Here is a 24,391-nt window from a genome sequence, read left to right on the forward strand (position 1 = left end):
AGCAGGAGAGACAGGTTGTAAGTCGATTTTTTTTTAGTGTTACATGTGGACTTGGCAGTGTCACGTTAGGAGTAAGACTTGATGATCTTAAAGGTTTTTTCCAACCTAAATGACCCTATGATTCTATGTGCAAATAAAGTGGAGCAAATATACCTCCTCCAAGGTTTTAAGAAAAAAACTGCACTCCTGGAAAGTAAGTAGTCTGAACTATTTGAATGTCTTTGGTGTTATTCTGGAATGGCTGAGGAGGTACAGTGAAAAATGTGGCAGCATAAGGGCAATAAGGAGATGTTTTTTGAATTAGAAATATAGCTAAATTTATCTGATATTCTCTAATGTTGAAAATTGAACAAATCTTTTGCAGATCCTTTTGTATATATTTTAAAATTTTACTAGGTTTCAGCAGGCAGAAAATACTGTGAAGAAAACCTCCCCTCTAGCAGAACTGTTGCTTTTGTTAATAACACACTACTGAGAAAGCAGTGCAGAGGCATATAAGTAATTCTTTGTGAGGGAGGATTTGTTAATTTTTAAAAGGAGAGGTGTGGGAGAAACTTGTGTTTCTATTAAAGTCATTATGAATTTAGGTGATTCAGTGGAGCACACAGAGCTCAGTGCTGTAAGATACTGAACCTCAGGGCTGTGATCCAAAAAAGCATTTAAATACCTGCCTATTGTCATGCTCCTGAATAATCTTGTAGCAGGAAATGGATCTTTTTATATTCTTGAAGGTGTATTTCAGTGTGTTTTTCTGAAAAAGATCCTTAGTACATTGCAGGATTGAGCCCATGAGAAGCAAGGAGTACCAATAAAGAACTAAGTACTAAGCAACCAACAAGAAATAGCATCTTGATACATGAAGTTGCAGCAAAAGAAATGGGCAGCAAAGAGACTTGAAGACTACTGAGTACTGTAAACAAAAGGCTTTAGTTTCTTAGTTGTAGAGTGTGTTGTTATATTTGAAGAAGCCAAGATTGTAAACTAGATTAGATATTGATGTTAATCATGTTACTGAAAATCAAAGTAACAATACTGAAATCACTGTCTGATTAACTACTCAGTCTTATAATTGCATGCTGCAAAGACAGAGTAGTTTCATAATGCCAGCTGACTCTCAATTTAGCATATTCATATAATCGTTTGAAGTATGAAATGAAATGCTAGATACAACAATAGAAGGAAGGCATGTAAATCTATTTAAGAAGGTGATCGTTCTTCAGAAAGAGAAAGAGGAGGGAAATCACAGCAGCCATGTATTGAATATTTGGGTTGAATATAAAGAAGTAGAAAATTGCTTCTAATTTTCACTCCACATAATGTAAGTACAAGCCCTGTAGGATTGTCATCTCTCTTTGGCTCTTGATTATTCATGGGTTTCTCTAGATGGACTACAGAAATGGGACACATTGTGCTGGGATGCTGGCTACAACAAAAGAAAAACAGGTTATTGAATTCTGCTATTGTTAGACTAATCTTTATTTTCCTTTGTGTATTGCTTTGTTTTGTTTTCCTCCGTCTCATATAATACTGCAATCTTCTTAGGTTCCTTTGAGTCACAGAACTGCACTGTCAAAAAGACCAATGAGGTGTTTGTATTGCTTCTGCATTCTTTGTAATTGCAATTGCATTTCTAATTTTTAAATCTGAAGAACAAAATGCTAAGTCAATCAAAAATCTTGCAACTCTATCCCAGTGACCTAAGGTAGAACAGTCATACTCTGAGTTTTGGTACTGGCAAAGGTAGTTAACTGATGCTGGCGGTGTCTGGATAAACTGTAGGGAAAATTTAGTTTTCATAAGATATTTAGATACCCAACCTGTTTGGACTCCTTCAAGATTTGTAGCAGACACACAACTGCCACCAAATCCCCAGTCCAGGTTTCCATTTAGATCCTTAAACATATTTGAATTTTTTCTCTTTGGTCCAGTCCAGCACTCCCTAAACTCCATAGATACTTCTCTCATCTTTAGTGTCTTAAATTAAGATTGTGATGTTTATATGATGTCAGCATAGCACCGTTTCACTTCACAGCTGGAGTTTTGAAATAAGTCTTCAAAACTGAAAATGCTTGTACAGATTTAGCGGCTACCACTTAATTTCCACATTCATATTCTGCTTTACACTTCAAAGCAAAAATGATATATGGAGGGAATAAGAGCTTAGATCTGACTTTCAGGCATGTGAATTGCTGAGCAGTGCCTGCCAAAAGAGGCTGGTGGGCTGATCCCCCTGCCATGGCAGAGTGCCTCTTTACCCATAACTTCATACCTTCCTTTTCCCTGACAGCCTATGCAGTAGGAGGTGTACAGCTGAATTCTGAGCTCGCACCAAGTCTGGGTAACAACTGACAGTAAGAAGTGCAGTGAAATCATTACAGGATAAAAAACCCACAAAACTCTAAAGACTCTGTCAGCAGTGAGCGATCTCTCTCTTATCCTAGGTTTAATACTCCTTTTTCTGTCCAGGGCTTCTGCAGAGTTGACATCTGCAGAGCACAGTATCAGTAGACTGTTCAGGGAAGGTGAATTAAGAGCTTCCAAAACAAAATTGAATCTAAGTGAAATACTGAAACATTTTTATTCAAGTGAAGAGCTTGAAAGTTGTACATTAGTATTTCCCCTATACAACAAAATCAAATTTGTCATAATAAACTTCTTGCAGTGTAATAGCAAACTAGTTCATTTAAACTTGCATGCAAGGACTTCCAGTGCAGCTAATCTGTGAGCACCACGCATGCTTTGTTACCTGGATTCTGAGGCAGGCAGTGAAGTCATTCTTGCTGTAAACATTTTTAGGAGTGAGAACTTTGAGGACCAGACCTTCAATTTGTGTACCAGTTGGGTGTAATTTTGTTGCCTACAAGGAAATTACACCAAATTTTGCCAGCTGAGACTCTGAATCATGTTTTTCTAAATGGTATCTGATCAGTTTTCTGTGTAAAGCAGTGCTTGCTTAATACTTTTTTTCTCCTGCTTTATATTAGGGCCCCCTCAGCGAACCGTTTCCCCCAAACAAGACCACGAGGAAAGGAAGCATGACAAAGTTTTGGACAAGGGCAGTGAAAGTGGGACTTCCTGTAACGAGTTGTCCACCTCAAGCTGTGACAGCCACTCGGAAGCGAGCACCCCTCAAGAAAATGCCACCAGCACTCAGCCATCCACAGCCCACCAGCCAAACACCCTGACCTTGGATCGTCCCTCTAAGAAAGCCCCAGTGCAGTGGATGCCAGCCCCAGACAAACGCAGGAACAGTGAACTCTTTCAAACTCTCATTAGCAAGTCCAGGGAAACAAATCTTTCCAAAAAGAAGGTGTGTGAGAAGCTGAGCGTTGAGGAAGAAATGAGAAAATGTATTCAAGATTTTAAAAAAATCCACATTCCGGATTACTTTCCAGAGCGCAAACGTCCCTGGCAGTCTGAACTCTTACAGAAATATGGGTTATAGTAATCAACTCTTTCCTGACGTATCTCTGAGGCATTTGATGTTTGTTACGTTGCCTCTAACTTACTGATGTCATCCTCCTGGCCGACTCTGCCACCAGAGCTATTCCTGCTGCTTATTTCTTTCTGTGAACAGTGGATGTTGGGTAGTACATGTTTTTCTTTAAAAATATATATAGAGAAAGACAGAAACTTAAAAAAATGCAAAAGGTGTGTCTCATCTAAGCCACTTCATAATAGCAAAGAAAAAAAATTGCATGGGTCAAGAAAGATGGTTTTCGAGCCACAGTCAGTTGAGCTTCATTATTGTTTTGGAACTTAACAAATAAAAATCTCAATCATCAGTTAACACATCATTTTATGTCACCATTAAAAATGACTCAGACTTGCTAAGGATGAAGAGAAACAGGGTTTAAAATTCAATTGAACTGGTTTTGGAACTAATTCCCAACATTCTCTCAATGTTAATGCAATAAAGCAAATACCTATTTTGCATGAGCACAATATTACAAATAAATCACACAAGAACAAGAGGTTGTCTGTTGCTTGGAGAATTACTTGTTTGATAACAAGCCTATAAACGTAAAATGTCTATGGGATTGAATTTACTTTGTTCTGGATCTGTGATTTTTTTGTGTGTACAGTGTTCTGTATGTAAGGATGATGTAAATATGCCTTATATTGTTTTATTATTGCACCAACAATGTTCATCTATTAGTGCTTGTCAGGATTATTTCTGTGAAATGCAAATTTATGGCAGATTGTGAAAACTGGTTTGATGGTTTGAAAGTTTTTGTTATGTTAGTCGCTGAAAATGGAGAAAAATAAAAGAGAGTTTAATGTATTTATTAAAAGAATCATCTGGTAAATTTTCTTGGCTGTTGTTATCGCCTCTCCTTTTTAAATAGAATCAAGCAAGGTTTTACTTTTTGTTCAATATTTTCATAACTACTCTTCTGGAAATAAACAAAACAAAAACATATTTCAAGAGTGGGAAAAATATTTAGGGTAGTGCCATTTAATTGGAACTGCCATACAGACCCTAAGAGAAAGAGAATTATGCTAAGAAGCAGCACAGGATGGATGAGCTAAAAACTTGAGTGGTTTTACTAGCAGAGCAGAAAGCAGTTCCAATTTGACAAGGTCACAAAAATCAGCTTAGAAATAGAAGATTTAAAATACCACAGCACAGTGTGCTACATTTACAAATGAAAAGTTTTTGTGAATAGTCAGCTCTGGATGGCAAACCTGTTATCTCAGCTCAGATACGGGAAAATAAATTCCTTTCTCATTACAAAAACACCAAGAAGACAACTGTGGTTCAGACAGCCACAGCTGAAATGGGTAAGGACTGCTGGAATTCACCAAAGAGCTGCTGAGTTCTTACAGATTTCAGATTATTGCTGTGAGCACACAAATGTGCACATACACATTTAGAAGGGTTAATCTCCAGACATGTTCTGTAGCACTAACTGCACAGTTCTGTCAGAAGAGATGTTTTACATCTTATGATAATTTAAAATGGTTTAGCTAAAGTAAAGAGGACTTTTTGTTTTATAATTACCAGGGTTATTCCTGATACCTGTATTACTTTTTAGTCCTCTAAAAGGCCACTTTAAAAAAAAACTAGAAGTTTTTTAGAAGCCACTTCATTCACCAATTCTTTTCTTAACCTATCTAGAACTAGCTGTTCTTCTATTCAGGTAATTACTTGGCTTCAGCATATTTTGACAACATTTTAATAGCTTGAAGGACTGTACCTGGGATAAGTCTAGTCTGAACTGAGGCAGACCAGTATGAGATTATTTGGCATCTCAGGCTTGCCTTTATTTTCTTTGCTTGCTTCTTCCTGCTCCAAAAAGCCATTCTTTCTTTTTGAAAGTTTAATGCTTCTTAGAAAACTTTAGCATTTACTTTCTATTTTTTCTAATCTTTGGCTTCCTAGTCTTTACCTGATGAAATTCCCGACTGTTTAACCATAACTTATCCTCCAGTTGATACAATTCTAGTTTTACTTAGTGCAAAGTTTGACTAATACTGAGAGCTTTGTTTCCATCTGGGATTATGCATTTTAGATGCAGACAGAATCTTGAGCATTCCCAGTAAATCTTGCTGTTGAATTTGGAGGTCTATTTTGCCTGCCTAGTTGTTCTCAGTATTCTAGGAAGTAACTGCCTGAGGTATGCCTAAGTGATTTTTGACCTATTTGTTTTAATTTGTCAGTATATAAATATTTTTATGATCTGGGTTTTTTTTTCTTTTATTATACTGCCTAAAATTTCTCAGAACATATTGGTTCATTCTTGAGGAGAACAGAGTATTATGTTGATATGTATTTTAATACATGAGTACTGTAAGATTTTTGATAAACTTAACCTTGTGTTCATGAGGCACATGAGTGATGTGGCAGATGAATGACGTTACTGTTACATGGTAACCACAGTGGCATCTTAAGACAAAGTGATTTGGTTGTGGAATTAGACAGTGTACACTGTCCTCCTTTCAAAGTAAAAAAAATTCCAGTGTGTTGTAGTCAGAGCCAGAGGGGAGAAACCACAGGTCATGTGAAACTCTCATGTATTCTCCAATTCCCATCACACTTTTCATCCAGGTCACCCAGGAAGAGCTCCAACCCTATCTCTATAGTTATTATTCTACAGTTTTCAGACAATTAGGGAGAACACAAGCTGAGACAGTGTAACAGGGGAGCTTGATGGTGTTGAGATGGCTATGTTGCTTGGAAGCTCTCAGGTGTTACAAGGGAATTGTATATTAAAACACTTGGAGGGTTGGTTGTTTCCTATTGTCTTACATTCTTCTTATTTTCCCATGATAGCTGCTTTTTCTTCTTTCATTTTAGTCTTTTTTTTTTTTCCCTCCTTTTCAGCTGTTCACTTCGTCATGCACTAGAATATCCTACCATGGGAATTGTGTCTTTTGTTGGGCTTCAGCAGAGGCAGTCAGTACACTAAATATTCACTCAATTTGAACCTTATGAAGGTAATGTTTTTCTGAAAACAACAACAAAAAAATCCAAATACTGATTTTGGTCAATCCAAAATTATAGTCATAGAATGGTTTGGGTTGGAAGGGACATTTATAAAGGTCATTTAGTCCACCCTCCTGCAATGATCACAGACATCTTCAACTAAATCAGGTTCCTTGGAGACCTGTTCCAGAGTCTCACCACCCTCATCATAAAAAATGAACTCATAACTAATCTGAATCTACCCTCTTCATTTAAAACCATTAAGACTTTTCCTTTCACAACAGGCTCTACTAGCTGTTTATCCACATCTTTCTTACAATCTTGTATTTTCTTATATCTCTGCCTATCCAGTTCAGAGGGGAGGATGTTGTGGACACTGTGTCAAAGGCTTTACATAAGTAGAGACAGATCTGTAGTTCTTCCCTGTCCACTGATGTAGTCACTCCATCCTAGAAGACCACTGGATTGTTCAGGAAGGACTTTCCCTTGGTGAAGCTGTGCTGGCAGTCTGCCATAGCACAGCTTCCAAGAGGATCTGTTCCATGATCTTCCCAGACACAGAGGTGAGGCTGACAGGTCAGTAGCTCCCAGGGTCCCCCTTTCCATCCTTTTCAAAGATGGGTGCAAATTTGGTTTAGTGTAATTAAAGACTAGGTAGGTTTTAGTGAATGATTTAGTGGTAGGTTTAAGTGATAATTGCTTTGATGAAATTTATTTTAAAATTTAAATAAGGAAAAAAATACAAAGAATTAATTTAATGTGTAAATTAAGCAAGCACATTTCTGGAAGAAAAGCAGTTCTTAAAAAATAGAATTCTTGCCTTTGCAGATTTTCTTTCTAAGTCAACACAATTCCTTTCATTATGGTTTTACTGACAATCCAACATGGAATACATATCCCATTATGTTTCTCTGATGAGTTTAATTCTTAATATTTACCATGTCCAGAAATATACAATGGTATAGTCTAGATTAAAGATTTGATAAAAATAAAACCTTCCTTTATTAGTAATCTCCCAGTTAAGTTAATATTTCATGAGAATAATGTATTAGAATCTGATGCCAAACTAATATTGTTATTATTGCCCATATTTATTCACTAGATAAGTGAATTTTATGCCCTCATCAGATGTTGCATGCACCAGTTTTTATTGTTCTAACTGAATGATGGGGACTGGAGATACAGTTTTGCCATACAGTGATGTTTACACTAAAATATGTAAACAAAGATCAGAATTACATGCTGGACTGGTCTATTACTGAAGGATTATTCCATTAACAAAAATTTTTAAGCCTTAGAATAATTGAAAATAATTATAAACTAGAAGTTTAGAATTCACTTTGATTTCCTTTGAATAAATAAAGTATAATAAATTGCCTAAAATGCATAACTTTATGGCCTTCTGTAAAAAAAATAGTGCTTATGCAATATCGTTTGACTTGCTAATGTTGTCTTTGTTCAAGTAATGATGTTTAAAAATATACTTCCTACTGGAGGTGGAAAACCCAAATTAGTAACGAGAGGGCAATGTTGGGATCCTCTTACAAGTGACTCATGTCCTGAACCAGGCTCTTTGGGATGCTCAGAAATTATCAAGAAATCTTCAGGTTTCTGCAGGATTGCACCACTGGTGTGGCTCATCATAAAAATAACATTCACACATTACTTCAGCTTATATATTACAGGCCAACAAGTAGTTTCTCATTTTCTGGGATCTGTTATCTAGAAGAGGTTTTCAGCCTGCTTAATATTTTTTCGCTCTGCCCCTCTCTTTCATTGTTACCATGGACATATCCATACAGTCACTTATTCAAGAGCTTATCTATTCCTTGCCTGAAGACACATACTCAAATTCAGAGGACACTAGACTGCACTGGAAACTGGTGGGGGAAGCTGGACACTGTGGCAGTGTTGCTGGTTTGAAAAACTTCAGCACTGCTGGCAAGAAGATGCCATAAAGCTCAAGCTGGAAGGCAGAAAGTCACATTGCCCTACGGCATGTGCTCTGTGTCAGACTGTCGGGTGGCACATTGCTTTAGCAAAGACCAGTCCTCCAGTGAAACAAGCCACAGACATTATTCACTGATGAGTGAACCACTGATGCTGTCAGCATCCTGTTGGCTGCCTGCACCTGCTGTGTGCTGGTACTGCTGCTAAATTGGACACCCCGGTTCAGAGATGGTGGTGCTGGGCTGCACAAGGCTGGGGCAAGAGCTGTGAGAACTCCTTCTCACACTGTACACCCATTCCTGGGGATATACAGCTTGTTGCAGGCTGCTGTGGTGGGTAGTTGCCTTCATACCAGGACACCTTGCATCACTATCTGAAGTGTGATTCTTGTTTTATTTTGGTGGATTATTACAGTTTGCTCAGTAAACAGCCATTCAGTGGAACCAAATCCCAGAATTCTTATGTGTAGAACCATAGCAGAAGATGGCAATCTCTCCAGCTTTAGCACGCTCTTCCTTCTTTGAAACTGGGCTTGTGACAGCGTGAAATGGGGTGCTGAGAAAACAGAGTGCAAATGGTGCCCAGAAGAGAAACTCAGCACCGACTGTGTTCCCATCTGTTTGGAGCCTGGCACCCTGGCAATCCTCAGCTGCAGGCATTAGATTGTGTAAGGCACATTAGGGAAAAGCACAAATGGACTTAATACAGCTAGTGATGAATATAACAGAAAAAATATTCGAGAATTTTCTCCTCCCCTAAGGACTCTTCCTCTTCTTACTGGGCCATCTCTTCTCCTCAGATAGTAAGGAAAAGGAATTATGAAAAACAATAATAGACCAGATGGATATAGTGGGAATACCCATGTCTCTATGTTGTATTGCCTTTTAAAATTTCTTTTTCTTCACCATATTAATGTTACTTTATGTTCTTTTATATACATAAGAGAGAAATGTAGAAATAGCTTGATGGAATTAGTTCTAAGACCCTGGTTCATAAAATCCTTCATAGACATATTAGATGAAGGTCTAGCAGTGGGCATGTTAAGTGTTTCAATTACAGTGCAGTGTAATTTTTAGCAAGCAGTCACCCCTGAACAGATGAGTACCAGTAACCAGTAAATTAAATTTACATAAGAGGAATGGAAATCATAAATAGGCAATAAATAATCTTTCCAGATTCAAAAGCAACATTTAATTCTGAAATACTATCACTTTACCTCTTATTTGCTTAGCATGGGTGCAATTCATTCTTTTAATACCAATCAATTGATAATGTGCTCCAAAGTTAGATTCCTCCTTGCTGAAAGATTGTTTTCTTCATAAATATATACTGTACATAGTGAATGTAAAGTTTTGACAGCAAGCAACACCTGATAGAATATTTTTCATCCCTCCCGATTTTCTAGTTTGTCCTAGGAGGAATTGTGAAAACTATCAATCAATGACCCCTAAAAGCTTTATTCCCTGTTTCTCTTCCCATTTAGGTGAATTGTGTGTTTCATATGGTGTCATTTTTCTGTTGAAGGTAGCATTTGATTCAGTGTAGCACAAAATAGCCACTGACAGTGTGCCCCTGAATTGTTCTGATTTATACCTACCCCTGATTTAAATTACATTAGTAAGCTTCTGACATGAGCAGTTTAGGTGACTGCTGAGTGATTGAACACCTGCCATACAGTCGAGAAATGAGCTTAAAGAAGCTAGGGATAAAAGTAGTCCTCCATGCCACTGTGGATTTGGAGGCATCCCAAAGGATTGAAAGCCCCAGCCCCTTCAGGTCATGTCCTGTGATGCTATCTCTGTAGCAGGAGGGATGGGGAGCCCTTGGGTGTCCTTGGCCAAGGGGAAGTTTGCTTTCAACATCTTGCAGAACGAAGACCAGTCTTCAGGAAAATGTTGCCATTTCACAGGTTTAATGATGCCAATCCTGAATGTCCTCATGGAAAAATTAGGAAGAACACCTTCTTCCTCTCTGATGAAAATGTAGGCTTGCCTTCTATTTTTGTCACTAAAGTCACTAAATTTATGTGAACACTTACCTGAAGCTTCCGTGGCAATTTAAGAACTGTTGTTTCAAATATGTCTCATGACTCTTCTTGAAATTCTTCCAGCTGTTCAACAGTGTTTTGGGAAAGAGGAAGGACATATTCTAGTTTTGGTAAGTAATGGAAGGACAGAGGTAGGAATAAGATTATTCCCTTTCTGCAATGTGATGGGATGCTTCCATATATAGAATTATTAATTGTTTTTATATTGCAAATTTTTGTCATCTTTTTCTTTATTTTTTCCCCCATCACTTTTTCCTGAAAATATACAGCCCAGATTTTAAATTATTTCTAACTAGGCACCTTCCTTCAAATGTTCAGTCATACTTTACTTTTCTCTATGTTTCTAATTACTTTTGAGTCTGTTTTTATTATTATTACTATTAATCAAATGCCATGAACATTCCATATACTTTAACTTTGAGAATATGGGAAAGAAAACATACGAAAAAGACCTTCAAAAACACACAGAGATCCCAAATTCACTGTGGTATTTAATAAGACTTGAGCATGTAACTCTGTTTTTCCTTTTGTTTCTGAAAAACTCATGTCATCTCTAAAGTGATCCCTATGCCCTTCCTCTCATTTCAATAAGACCTATTATCATCTCTAACCACAGCTTCCTACTTCCACTCCAAATCAATTTGAATTAATTTTACGAGTAAGCTTTCTTGACATTGAAATCAGGAATTATTATGCTGTCCCATTCTTTTCATCCACTAATTCTGTAGTGTGTTTGAAAGGAATAATGAATCAAGTTTGTCTGACAAGAGCTATGTTTTAATACTCGTCATGAGTCTGTCCTATTCCCACACAGTGGTAAACAGCAATTGTCTGAGCCAATCTGTGATAGGCATCTCAGCAGAAGGCAAGTAATGATGCTGCTCAGTCAGGTACAGAAATGAGAACTCTTACACAGACAAGCTTCAATAAATTAGCTGTACATCAGTGCTTCTGAAAAGCTACAGAAATTTTCCAGAGTCTTCTCTGTCCCTCTGTAAGTCTTCACACACAGTAAAACTGTCATGGAGGAAAGAGAGGGAAATTAAGTCAAGAACAGGATAAAAAAATACTTCTCCATGCCTTTGAAAGTGATTTGAGTTGTTTTCTCCCATCTTCAAGTACCTGGGGAGCAATGTGATCTTTATGTGCTTTAAATTCATCACCCCCACATGACTACCTTGATGATCTGCTGATAGCCATCCTGCAAACTGGGGCTCCCAGATCACTGAACTGTTCCCAGCTGCTGCTCAGGAGCTGAGATCCTGCTTGAATTCATAGCAGCCATCAACGGCCCCATCTCCAGAACCACGTCAATGCCCTTGGGAAGCACAGATGTAAGTTCATGGATCATGTCTTGACAATGGTGCAAATGCAATATATTATTCCCACAGATATGTTTCTTGGATGTGTGCTACATCTCATCATGATCTTGACTGCAGAAAATTTCAGCAAAACTGCAATATTACACAGGGCCCATGTCCAGAATTATATTTTGTATTTACTGTAACCATTTAAATGATCAAAGGATTCTTTTCAGCTGGTAAGATACCAGGGTCTTAAGTTGTCATGTGCTTACATGATTATCCAGTTGATGCTTTTCTCACAGGTCTGAGGATGTGTCATTTTCTTCAGGCTCCTCAGTCATCCACGGATATTCAATAAGAATAACTATGCAGTAGGTGTGTGCTGATTTACTTAATATCCCAGAATGCTTGTCATGATTTATATTTATTTTGCATGAGCTGCATGTTTAATGCTGTAGAGTTAAGCATAAAGACTTGTCTCCTGTCTCAAGACAATTGAAAATGGCAAAACAAGAAGTGGGACCGTTGAAATGAATGTAACATAAATGCAAATAGATTGTAATTCCTATTGTTATTCCTTAGAATGTTTCTGTTTAAGTTTTATTACATAGTGGGGTGTAATCACAATCTCTTCATATTCTTTTGTTTTTTACATCAATGAAACCCCCTGTGAATTAAATCAAGTCATGCATGCTTTTTCAACACCAAATCTTCCTAATTACCCATCTTCCTTTTTGACACCTTCACATTTTTAAGACTTAGCAAATTACTTTGCTCTATTGTTTGGTCATCAATGGTGTGATCAACTAACTTAGAAATCATACCATGTGAATGCAAAATAGAAAAGAAAGGTTCTAATGTATAACCAATTCCCCTACAGAAGATTTTGGTTGGTGTGTGATAGCTGAGAAGTTTTATTGTGTAGGCAGGAAAGCTCCTGAATGGCTGAGGGTGTTTCCTCACAGGCTTTGACCCTGCAGCCTAATATTTAAGTAAGATCCTGTGTTTTATCAAAGGTTCATATGCATTGGATTCTTGTCCATGGATATCCAGTTGCAAGATTATTGCCTTACAATTGAGCCCTTAAGTTTGCCATCTGTTCAAGTGCCAGCAGTGCAGAGCAATATTCTGAAGCAGCTGGAGGCCAGGGAATCCTAGCTCGGGGAAGAAGGGTAGATGGAAGAGCACCATCTCTTCAGAAAGAGTGGTTAAACAATTTTAAAATGGAACATAAAAGCTCATCTACCTGTAAGAATGAAGACCCAGATGTTTCCAGAGGTTCAAGGCAGAGTCTCTCCATCTTAAATGCCACATATCTGAATTCTCCAAGTCCATTCATCAGGCAGAAGTACTGGGGTAGGTGGCTGGAGGTGCACTTTCCTGCTCTTTGTAACAGATCTTCCACCCAAAGTTTCTCAGAGGAAAACCTGAGAAGGTGCTGCCCAGACTCTGTAGAAGGCACTTGTCTGAAACGATTTGCTGACCCATCACTGCCATTAATTGTTTCAAACTTAACATTGCAAGTCCACCTGTGTTACCCAAGTGCAATACTGCATGGCAGAAAAGGTGCATTCTCCTCTTTGGAGAATAACCCTATCTGTACCTTCTGTGCTCTGCTGTTCTGCATTCAGTTCAGGTGGGAAAATGAGCTACTTTTTTTTTTGAAGTTTTTTGAAAGAGAGAACCATTTCTGGCAGTAGGGATATTTTCTGTCAGTTCCAGAGTGTGTTTTCTCTAAGCCATCACAGAAAAATTCCTATTTTCTTTCCCCTTTGACAGGCTTTATCTCCTGCACTGCACAGCATTGCTAAAAGCATTGCTCCCACCTGAGATTCTCAGTTTATTGGACACCACTGGAGGAGAGAGAGCAACTACTGCTGTTCTCTCCATCACAGAAACAGTACTTATAGCCTTTACCTCCTCTCAGTCTCTCTCTTTGCCTCTTCTGTCTTATAAGGCTTAATGAAGCCAACTGCATAGTCTGCAGATTCAGCGTGGAATTTGGGTTATTTGTTTACTGGTTTGTGGAGTTTTTTTCCCTCTGTAAGCTTTCTTCTAGAGACACCAGCTGCAAATCTGGGCTGGAAGCCAACTTTGTCTCTCCTTGAATAAAAATAAGAGAGAACTAGTGGGAAGTGTGGAGAGGGCAGCGGAAGATCACACAGCAACTTATGTCAACCATGCAATGAAGCCCCAAGATGCAGCGAGCTGCAAGGTGCTGCCCCAGAGGAGGAGCCTTAAACAACATCCTTGCAGACACAGGCACCTGCAGATGTGCAGCCCCTTGCCAAGCACAGCCCAGGTGGTGATGGCAATAAACTGATCTCAGCTTTTGCTGAATTTACAGGGAACAGGGCTGCAGGATGAGAGGGCTTACAGCCCCTGCACCAGCAGGGTCTGGGCTCTCCCCACCCACCACAATGCCTACATGAGACAGTGGCTGAGGAGGACCCTGGAGGGAGCAGAGGCAGGCACAGTGTGCTCAGAAACCATGATTTTCCTAGGCTGAGGTGGGAATCAGCATATTGACTGTAGGGAAGCCAGGAGCAACTCTGTGCCATTTGTGAGAGACTGCAGGAAGGAGCTTAGACTGGAATCAAGGCCATGAAAAACAGAAGTGGCGGCTCAGTAAATTGATGATGAGAATAGAATGGAAAACTGACTTCTTCCTTGAAGCTGTGGAGGATAGAAATGTGCCTTCCAAAGGAGATAAAGCTGAATAGGAGGGAAAGGAAGAGAGGCATTTCTGAGTTCTGCCAGCCTTGTCTGAGCCTGAAAATTTCCTCTTTTATTAATCCACCCTTTCACAGAACTAATAACTGTAACAACACGAGCTCTTAACATGGTCCCAGCGAGCGACCTGTGCCTCTGAGCCCTGAGCACACCGCTGCAAAACTGCTGACAACATGCAAAGGGACAGGTTCTTGTTTGAATATCCACAGACTGTTTATTCAGGGACAACGAAGGGGGCTAGGGATGAGAGTTGCTTTGAATGGGTTCAAGGACCAGAACTGATTTGAGGGCTCAGGGTCAGACAAGGGGGAAAAAGGGGTGGAGCTAAGGATCGATGGCCAATAGGGACAAAGGAAAGTGGTGCAGGGGAGTGGCTAAAGGTTGGGAGAACCAATAGGGCACCAGGGGTGGAGCACTGCAGCGAAAACAAGCCAATGGGGACTGAGGGAGGGAAGAACATTCTGGAAAGGGTACGCAAATCGTAGATGAGGCTTAGCAGGAGTGGTAGAACTTACAAACCAATGAGGGAACAGAACTTACATTACATTAACATGCGAATGCAAAGGCCCATGGGAGGGAGGCCATTTCTCACTCTGTCCCAGAGGAGTTCTCTCCCCATTTGCCTCTGCCCCTTCAGGGCTGAGGTCTAACCACTCTGGAGGCAGGCCCTTGGCCTCCTCAAACAGCTGCTTCCCAGCACAGACCTTGCCTTTGCCCTCCTTTCCCAGAGGCTCATGGTGCTTTCTTCACCAGCTGTCTTTTGGCCAGTTGCGTTGCAATTGGACACAGATTCATGATGGGGAACAGCTCCTCAGCTCCAGCATGACTAACTGAGCTATCCCTGGCAGCATAATGGCTCTATCATTCACCTCATTGAAAAGAAAAATAAATTAAAAAGTAGGCTTTCAGGGGAATCCAGATCTAGAGAACAGTTCTAGGATGTGACAGATCTGACAGTCCAGATGTTCTGCTGGATGGGCTGGGGATGGTTCCTATCTACAAGACCTGGGGTGTGACTCTTTGGTGTGTACTCAGGTTGCAGCATTTGGGTAGGTAGGTGCTGATGGATGGACAGATACCTGAAAGTTTAGGCAGCAGGTGAGTTACAGTTTGACAGAAGTTCAGGATGCATGGATTGTAAGCAAAGCTGCCAGTCTGCCTCTTTACAATTCCCCCTCTGTGGACTGATGTCCTGGCCTCTGTCCATCTGCATCCCCAGGGAGGTGCACACTTCTCAGGGCTTGGGGTGTCCCAATGCCCTGGTTGCTCTGTGCCCTGGCTGGGATGCTGGGACAAGTCTGGCTGCCCATTCCTGCACTGCAGCTGCCCAGTGAAAACCACCATGGTTCCTAACAGTGGGTATGCATACAGCAACTAGATATGTTCTTAGGAAGAAAAATAAGATTGGAATACTAAAGCAGTAAAAAAAAAAAAAAAAAAAAAAAAAAAAAAAAAAAATTATAAAGGAATATTCACAAAAATGCAGGAACAACGACAATGTGTCTGTCATTACAGTTGTGGTTGATTAAAAGTAATCTCTTTCCTATAAGTTTTCTATATTTTTCAGGTCAAGGAACAGAAGCTGTGCAAATATCTGCCTTGGACAGTTCTGCCTACTGCTCATTTCTACTTCCTTGCATTTGAAACAGCTCATAATAATTTTCTTTTGGACAAATAGGTTATGTGCTTCAACTAATACAGGACAGCAATGAAGCTCTAACTCTGTGTATTGGAAGCAATCACCCACAAAATATAGCCCTTCTTCCAGAATACAATAGTCCAGAGGATGATAAAATGTCAGCATGCTTCTGGAAATGCCTGTTTGTCAGAGAAACAAGAAAAAAAATGCTTTTCTGTCCCTTCCCCTTCAATTCATGTAACTGCTAAGGCTGACTTTTAAAAGCAGTGGAGCTGGTAGAAGAAAAAATACAGATACTTAAAAAGTCTTATCAACAGGGAAAGCGTTAGGCATATCTCTGGGGTTATGGAGAAAAACTTATTCCTGCAGTAATAAATGAACAGTTTAGCAAACAAAATATAGTGTATATACATGTAATGAGTTCCAAATCCTAGAACCAGCATTTTTCCTTCACTGCCTGTTTGATTTTCTAGTCACAAAATCTTATATTTTTGCTCATTTAGACACTGCCAGAACAGCTGTCCATTCTATCAACAGAGAGAGGTTTTTAAAACTGGAGACAAAGCATCTTACACCCCCATTAGGCCTCTTTTACTGTCATTCCTTGTGAAGAGCCTTAGTGCAAATGAGAATCTGGCACCTGTCTCTTCATAAACACTGACATTTATTAGCAGGTTAAGATAGGAGAAGAGGAGTCCTTTTGATGAGTAGCATAGAAGATAATTAATTAGAGTTGTAATTCAGCAGAAAAGTGTTAAATTTAAACTTCAGAAGAATTATAAAACTTAATGAATTGACCTGGAATGTGCTGAAATTTCTAGCAACTTTCTAATAGCCATAAATTAAATGACCTAAAATTGTGGTAATACATTAAAATAATCGAATTTGTTGACCTGACCTGTGAGTAGGCAGTAAATAACAAACTGGAAGGATTGATAATAGATGTGTGTTCTGAAAGAAAGAATATGCCTATCTATAGAAAATAGAAATAATTTATTTAATAATTCCTAGCCAATGAAGATTACCATTTTAAATGTTTCTATTCATTTCTAGGAAGAGCCAGAAGCTTCAGCAGGGGAGCTTCAAACAACATTTTTAAATGAAGGAGTTCCCAATATAAGTATATAAATCAGGAAATACCAAATGGGCAGCTTTCTTTTGGCTGCTCTGCTTTCCTGTCTCACTTAACTCCTGTCACTTTTGTGCCGTGCATGCTGGCCTGACAAGCAGTCAGTGACTGTCACAGGTGCTTGAAGATATGATGAAGATTGATGAACATGCTCCATGTAGAATGCTTCTGATCTTCAGGTTTTAATATGTTTCCTAGATATATTTTTAGAGTTCCCTAACCTTATACCACATCTATAAAAGCAGGGACGTTCAGTTTAGTGGACTATGGAGCTAGTGTGGCTGAACCTGAGGGCACACACAGAAGTCTTATGCAAGGTTCTTATAACCAAAAAAAAATTCCCAAACCAATAAAAGCTTATTAAAGCAGAACCATAAACAGAAATTTAAAAGAAGATGTTCTGCAGCTCAGCTTTAAGGAGCCCAGCTTCACCCCCCATTTACTGCTAGGAACCCTGACGGATGCCACTGGGCAGCTAAAGGGAATTTGGGCCAGTGTGTAAGTACTGTGGCAGGGTTAATCATTCTGGATGTTTGTTTATTTTATCATTTTCTCACTCACACAATATTCAGGCTTTCCAGGAGGCAAAAAGAGCTGCAGTCGTAGCATCCTTGTGGCTGCCTTTCACTCTGGATGTAAGAGGTTGGTTTAAACACTGCCTCCCACCACACACACAAGGCGTCCTGTAGCAAGTCATGAACTATTCTGGGAAGGTTCTCAACCTTATCTATGTGAAACTTTAGAGGATATCTGAAACTTTAGAGGATATGCTGAAATCGTTTTCATTAGTGTCTGAAATATCATAAGTGTCTGTTTCCTCACACTGATAGATATTAAGCTGACTGCTCCCAAAATGCCAGCATTTTTCTTTTTCATTGCCATTCTCACTCTGCTGAAATCATGACATGTGTTCACCACAGCAGTGAGTGCTGCCAAATGGCAGAAGTTCACTGGCACTGCAGGAATAAAAGTGTATGCAAATCTAAGGGATTGGAAAAGCTGCTTAGAGGCTCAGGTGGCATTATTCAGTAAAAGCTAAAGCAAACAGATCCTGCAATACTGCTTGGTAGGGACCTGGGCATCCTAGGGTGGAAATCCTGCAAACACTCTGAGTCAGTGCTGAAGTTCTGGGCAAGTTGCAATGACTGTCAGAATCAGAAAGTCATCTGCCTAATTAAGGATTGATTCTAAACTTTTACTTCCCCTTCATTATTATGCGCTGCAAGAGCATACTACAAACATTAGCATCCCGTTATCGGTTCATAATGTGGTGCCATTACTCTGTCCCAGCTGAAATTGCCACTGTAATGGCTGTTGGCTTCCAATAACCTACCCCAATGTGAGATTCCACATGGGAGACACAGTTTATGTGAGGTACTACTAAGAATGTCCCGTAATATGCATGAAAGACCAAATTGCACATAAAAGATTGAGCACCATCTGAATGCAGAGTTCTGTGCTCTCTGCAACAGATGTTTTCTTTCATGCTGCCCAGAAAGGCTATATCTTGGGGATTATTTTAACACAAATATATATAATTTGCTCTATAAACATTTGTTGGTGCCACTTGTGGTCTCTACTTTCACATTGACTTCTCTTTAGTTTACAATGGGATGTGAATACATGGAAAAATGTAGGATGCCCTTTAGAGTGCAAAGACCTGCAGGTATCATCCTTTATGGAGTTGTTTCCCACTCTCCTGTCACATGCTGTTGATCAGTGTGATCCCAGTTACCTCTATGCAATTAAATTTAGTTCCTGTTGCCTTCAGTGTCTTCTCTATCCAACACCAAAATACTGGAGTTCCCTCCTGTCCAGAGCTCACATCAGTCCTTACAACAGATATGCTCTGCTAAATAAACACCACACACACTCCAACCAGCTCCTTCCTCTAAGGCTATCATTATTTATTTGGAACATCGCCTTTTTTCAAAGTGTTTTAATTATAGTTCTCTGTTCCTATTTTTCTCTATTTGCAGTTGCCTCCATGCTCTAACTAAACTTTGACTGAATAATCCTAAAAATATATCCTGAAGGGTAAGCCATATTTTAAAGCAAAAGATAACATATCGCTCTAACAGGAATATGCAGTTCAGACTAACACTTTTCACACTATTTATTTATACATATGTAGAATATAGGCAACTAGCCAATACATCAGGGGAAAACTTCCATTTATTTTTTTTCACCCCTCTCCCTCTGCATCTCACAGTCAATAACTGTTTTACTCCCACATCATATGTCCTGTCAGCTATCTTTCCTGTGATTTTAAAGGAAAAGGCAGAGTTCTTTTTTAAATCCATGTGTGATTTTTCATATTTGTTAATGCAAAACCCTATAGGGTTTATTTTAATTTTCAGACAATTTATTCTCTCTCATTAAAAATCCATTTCTTTGTCACCCATCATATTAAAAACTTGCATTCTTCATAGTATTAGGTAATACTTTTTCCATTAACAGCAGTAACCTGCAGTCAGAAGTTCTCTGCTTTTACTTGCTTCTTGCTATATGAGGAAAGATTGAAAATTATGCTATCAAAAATCTCTGATAATGATTGGGGACCACTCCCACTAACACCCATTAGATAAAGCTCTAATCTCAGACTAAAAATCAGACTGTGGACACTTGAATGAAGGAGTATAAAGGGCCTAGTAATGCAAATTGTGTTCTCCATTTCTTAAAGGAGGATTAAGTTTCCTATGAGTGCATCCTTACACACTGAAGTTAACAAGTCCTTTAGCAGTGAGTTTTGTTGAGTTTTAATTACCATGGGGACTCCAGCAGATAGACAGATATCTAATGTATTTGTGTTGAAGTTGCTGTTTTCCCCTTCTTTAGCAATAATATCTGAATTTGGTGATGCTCTTACTTGGCAGCTTTAACATTTTCAAAATTACATGTCCTTATTTCTTTGGCAGATTTCTAATCATTTGATATGAAACATTTCTATGAAGTAATGATTTTTGTGTTATTGCATTCAGGAAGTGGTGGGGAAGGAAGATGCCTATTTTCACAGAGTTTTTAAAATGTTTTAATTCTTTTCATACACAGGGCAAGTGGACTCTGACTGGAATAGAAATTTGTGTTTCAGTGAACAATCAGCTGGGTTGTGCCATATGAAAATCAAAAGAAAATAAATGGAATATGAATGTACCAGAAACACAAACCATTTACCATAGCAAAATAATGTTTTATATGAACTTTGATCTAAAATCATATTAAATTAGAATTAAATTATATTTGTTATGAGCTTGAACACATTTATGTTGGAAATTACTTAACTTTCAAAAGATCTCTGTAAGGAAGCAAAATGGTTGAGGGAATATATTTCTTTTTCCTCGCTTTGTGATTAACAGTCATTAATAACATAGAATCAATCTGATTAATGAAGCATTGTCTTTGCAAATTTGTTTTCTGTCCTGTTGTTAAGACAGCATAAGCTACCATAATTAGAGTAGGCAAACTCTATGTCACTTCTGATGGAAAAAATGAACAAGAGTCATAAAAAAAGTTTATAAAGACAGTTTACAAAAAAAATGTCTGTAAACTACAATTTCAAAGTAAGACCTTTAGGAATGGAATCTGACCTTAAGGTATCATGTAACTCGGAGATCTCAAAATTAATTATTTGTCCCTTTCAAATTACAGATTTAGCCAAATACTTTCTAAGTGGTTTTTGTTTTGTTTTTTGGGGGAGGTGGGTCTTTGTTGTTGTTGTTGTTGTTGGTTGGTTGGTTCTTTTGGCTTTGGTTTTTTTTTGCAGCTGATTGAAGTTAATGGGATATGTTTTATATCAGATCTTTGCTTTCTAATAAGACTTTGCCAATTTAGATAACAAGTACTGGTGAAACAGCAATACTTTTAGATGGGAACAACCTATCTCCTTCTTTGAAAATAACTTACAACACAAAGCTAACTGAGTTTCTCTCTTTATTATTTCCCTTTGTACTAAGGACTAAGGCTGATAGAAACTGGCAACCTGATTTTATATGACAATATTTGAATTCTCAATTTTCTACAGGACTCGGGACACTCTAAAATCAAAATAATTAAATCATTAGTAGAGTGGATCTGCTTGGTACCAGCTCCATTTAGCTGGTAAATTAGCTGGGTCTTCGCAGCTAAGACTGCAACCAGGGCCCTGTTTGCTCTCATGATTTGAAAAGTCAGTTACTGAAACTGGGCATCTTCAAGAATGGAGATCTCTTTGTTTTCAACTTTTTGAAATTCTTTGTCTTCTGTCCAAGTCTTCTTTTCCTGTCCTAGGACCAATGTTATTTCATAAGAAGCATCCTATTGTAATCTGTTGTTTCTGAGAGATGCAGAGGAACATATATTTCTCATCAGCTGGCTCCACTGAATTTTATCTAAAATTGTTCACCTACGATGATATAAGAAAATCTTGACTTCAAGGATCCTACTGCACATGGTGAACATCTGCTTTGTTGTCAGCTATTTCCTACATCAGATAGTCAAATGCATTTAGATTCAAAAGAGTATATTTTTATGGTAAATACTGGCAAAACTATGAAGGTTGGTTTGTTTGTTTGTTTGTTTGTTTGTTTGTTTTTTAATATTGAACTGAAAGTAAAAATACATAATGATTTTAAGACACAATAAAATAAATTCTGTTGACTAAACAATGCAGCTCAAATAAGCAGGAATTCTATAGAAAAAACCAATTACAGACCTGGGTATTGTGTGTTTTGCCCCAAGAGTTTCTTCCCCAACCTTCCATAAACCATTTGCCTAGGATGTCAGGAAGTTGCTGAGATTGCATTACTTAACATTTAAAACTCAACTATTTCTGCAAGGCTTGAAAACCCCATGTGTTCTTCCTATTTTTTTTTCCTTTTTTTCCTTACATAGGACTACAATAAAATCCTTACTTATCTGGAGCCTACAGTGCATTAGGAAAATTTCATCTTAAGAAAGTACTGCAGGTAAAAGCCTCTCTTTTCTCAACCTGAAAGAAGAGAGCATTACAAAGAAAAAAAAAAAAAAAAAAAAAAAAAAAAAAAAAAAAAAAGAGAGAGAAAAAGAAATAAACACATTAGATGTGTCGTTCTTAATGCTTTGAACTTTTTTGGATGTAAACTTGCATGCTTTTGAGCCAAAGCAAGAAACTGCCTGTGTTCCTGGTTTTATGAGGTCAACCTATAATGGTTTCAGCATGGATATGTGAGCAAAATGAGCTGATCATAAGCCAACAGCAAAAAAACCTTTCAGTTTCATGATCTGTCAGTGGAAGAAAAACTTCACCTATTCAAGTTGAAAGCCAGAGAAAATAATTCAAAATGGCATATTTTAGGTAATGCTGTTAAGGTAAAGAAAACAGCATGAAGACACTAATAAAGCATGTAAAACAAGATGCAACTTCTTTGCTTAAAGGTATAAGGCTGATCTTATTCTAGAATATTTTGTCTATAATAACCTACTGTATTGTTTTATTAATACTCTTTATTTTTTTCCGTAGAGAGGTGTCAGTTGAACAGCTGCTGGATTCTAGAATATAATTTTTTTTAAGTATAATTTTTCCAGTATGGACATTTTATCTCACCATAAAAATGTTTACTTTTGAAATGCCTTTTGTGAGGCACCTAGTTGCCTATTTTGCTGGGTTTTAATTCTATCTATCTAATACAGTACCCAACTCTTACCCAAAGAAGAAGAAAGAAGATCTGAAGAAAGTAAAGGGTTTCCAAGTTCTAAAAGTGATGACCACAGGCAAAGTCATCCAGACCAGTGCTAAAACACCTGAAGTTTCTCTTGGTCCCCAAGAAGCAGGGCATTTTTCATGGGAGAGGCTTTAGGAGCCTTTAGAAGGACTGGATACCATTAACTTGCAGGTACCCATTCGAGTGCACTCATTGTACTCATACTGAGATGCTGTGGCCTGTTTAAGATCAGGAATGCTTCCAGCTGGAAGGATTGCCCAAGGCGTGGGGTGCAGTGTTAAAATGATGTTGTGGCCACTGGCCTTAGTGCTCTGCCCAAGTGAGCAACAGAGAGCAAGCCTGGCTCCTTCTGAAGTGTCCAAACAGAGGAAGGGCAAGGATGCATCCTCACCTCTGGCATTTTCTGAATGCTCATCTGCTCTGAACTGAGAGAAAAACATTTCTGATTATACTTGTAGAAGCAGACATGCAGAGATGAGATGATGTTATTCTTCTGCTCCTCTGCACCTGAGAAATCAATACTGGTGGAGATGCTGGTAGAGATGTACAAGTGTTGTGGTTTTGAAAACAAACTAAGTGAGAGGTTCTAAGTTAGAAATAAAATTTAATGAGAAGAAATGGAAAATAATATAGAATAAAATAAAATTTAAAAAAATATAAAAAGAAAAAACTACTGACAGAGTCAGAATACAACCTGATCAGGGTGATGGAAACAGTCCAGACGAGGTGGTCTTTTTGAAACAGAAATCTTGTAGAAAGGTCTGGTAGCTCCGGTCCTCTGGGAATCCAGTGGGTGAGGGCTGCTTCTACTGTCCCAAATCCCAGCTTATATCCAGGTGAGAATGCTTGGCTCCTCCCCATGGGCGGAGCATCTCACAATGGGATGATGAGTCATGGAAGAGAGCCTTAATGGCCCATTAAAGAGAGAGATAACTCCCAGAGGGAGTTATCTCTGAGTCATGCAAAAGGCATTGATGGGCCATTAACTGAAGATGGTGATAGAATACATTCTAAACTACAACCCAGGACAACAAGGCATGGCAGGTTTTCAGCAGAGGGATGTTCTGGTTGAAGTTAAAGTACCTTTATTACCTCAAGTGTTTCATTGGAAATAAAGGAGCAGGTAATGATGATCTACTTGAGTCAAGAGCTACTTGGAAGGAACTGCATGCTTTTTTGAACCAACAAAACCCAATGTGGGAGATAAAATACCCTGAGGAATAAATAATCGTGTTAATTGGCCAGACCTTTCCGTAGGTAAGATAAAGGCTTTCCAGAAGGAGTTTTGTTGAGACTTGCTTTGAAGTGGGCTTTGGCTGCTCATGACATGCCGTCAGTGAATCTCTGCAGGAAACTGCCTTGCCATTTGGGAACACTTTTGCACACCCCCTGCTGAGATTAGAAAGCCTCTCTATTGAAAATCTGGGGTTTAGAGCTAGTCAAGAAAGACACAGAAGAATAAATTTGAATTTTATATATAT

General features: G+C 38.6%; 1 protein-coding gene and 1 long non-coding RNA gene across 2 annotated transcripts in view; one reads left to right on the forward strand and one right to left on the reverse strand.

The window, feature by feature from the left end:
- KCTD8 (potassium channel tetramerization domain containing 8) overlaps positions 1-4,419 on the forward strand; it is a 99,503-nt gene extending 95,084 nt beyond the window's left edge. The window contains exon 2 of the mRNA XM_066317068.1: positions 2,985-4,419. Within this exon, the coding sequence (XP_066173165.1) occupies positions 2,985-3,445 (461 nt within the window). The 3' untranslated portion in view covers positions 3,446-4,419. The remainder of the gene's footprint in view (positions 1-2,984) is intronic.
- Positions 1-24,391, reverse strand: part of LOC136360103 (uncharacterized) — a 127,920-nt gene that overhangs the window by 77,720 nt on the left and 25,809 nt on the right. The window lies entirely within an intron of this gene.

The sequence above is a fragment of the Sylvia atricapilla genome, chromosome 4 (assembly GCF_009819655.1).
Source record: "Sylvia atricapilla isolate bSylAtr1 chromosome 4, bSylAtr1.pri, whole genome shotgun sequence".
NCBI lineage: Eukaryota > Metazoa > Chordata > Aves > Passeriformes > Sylviidae > Sylvia > Sylvia atricapilla.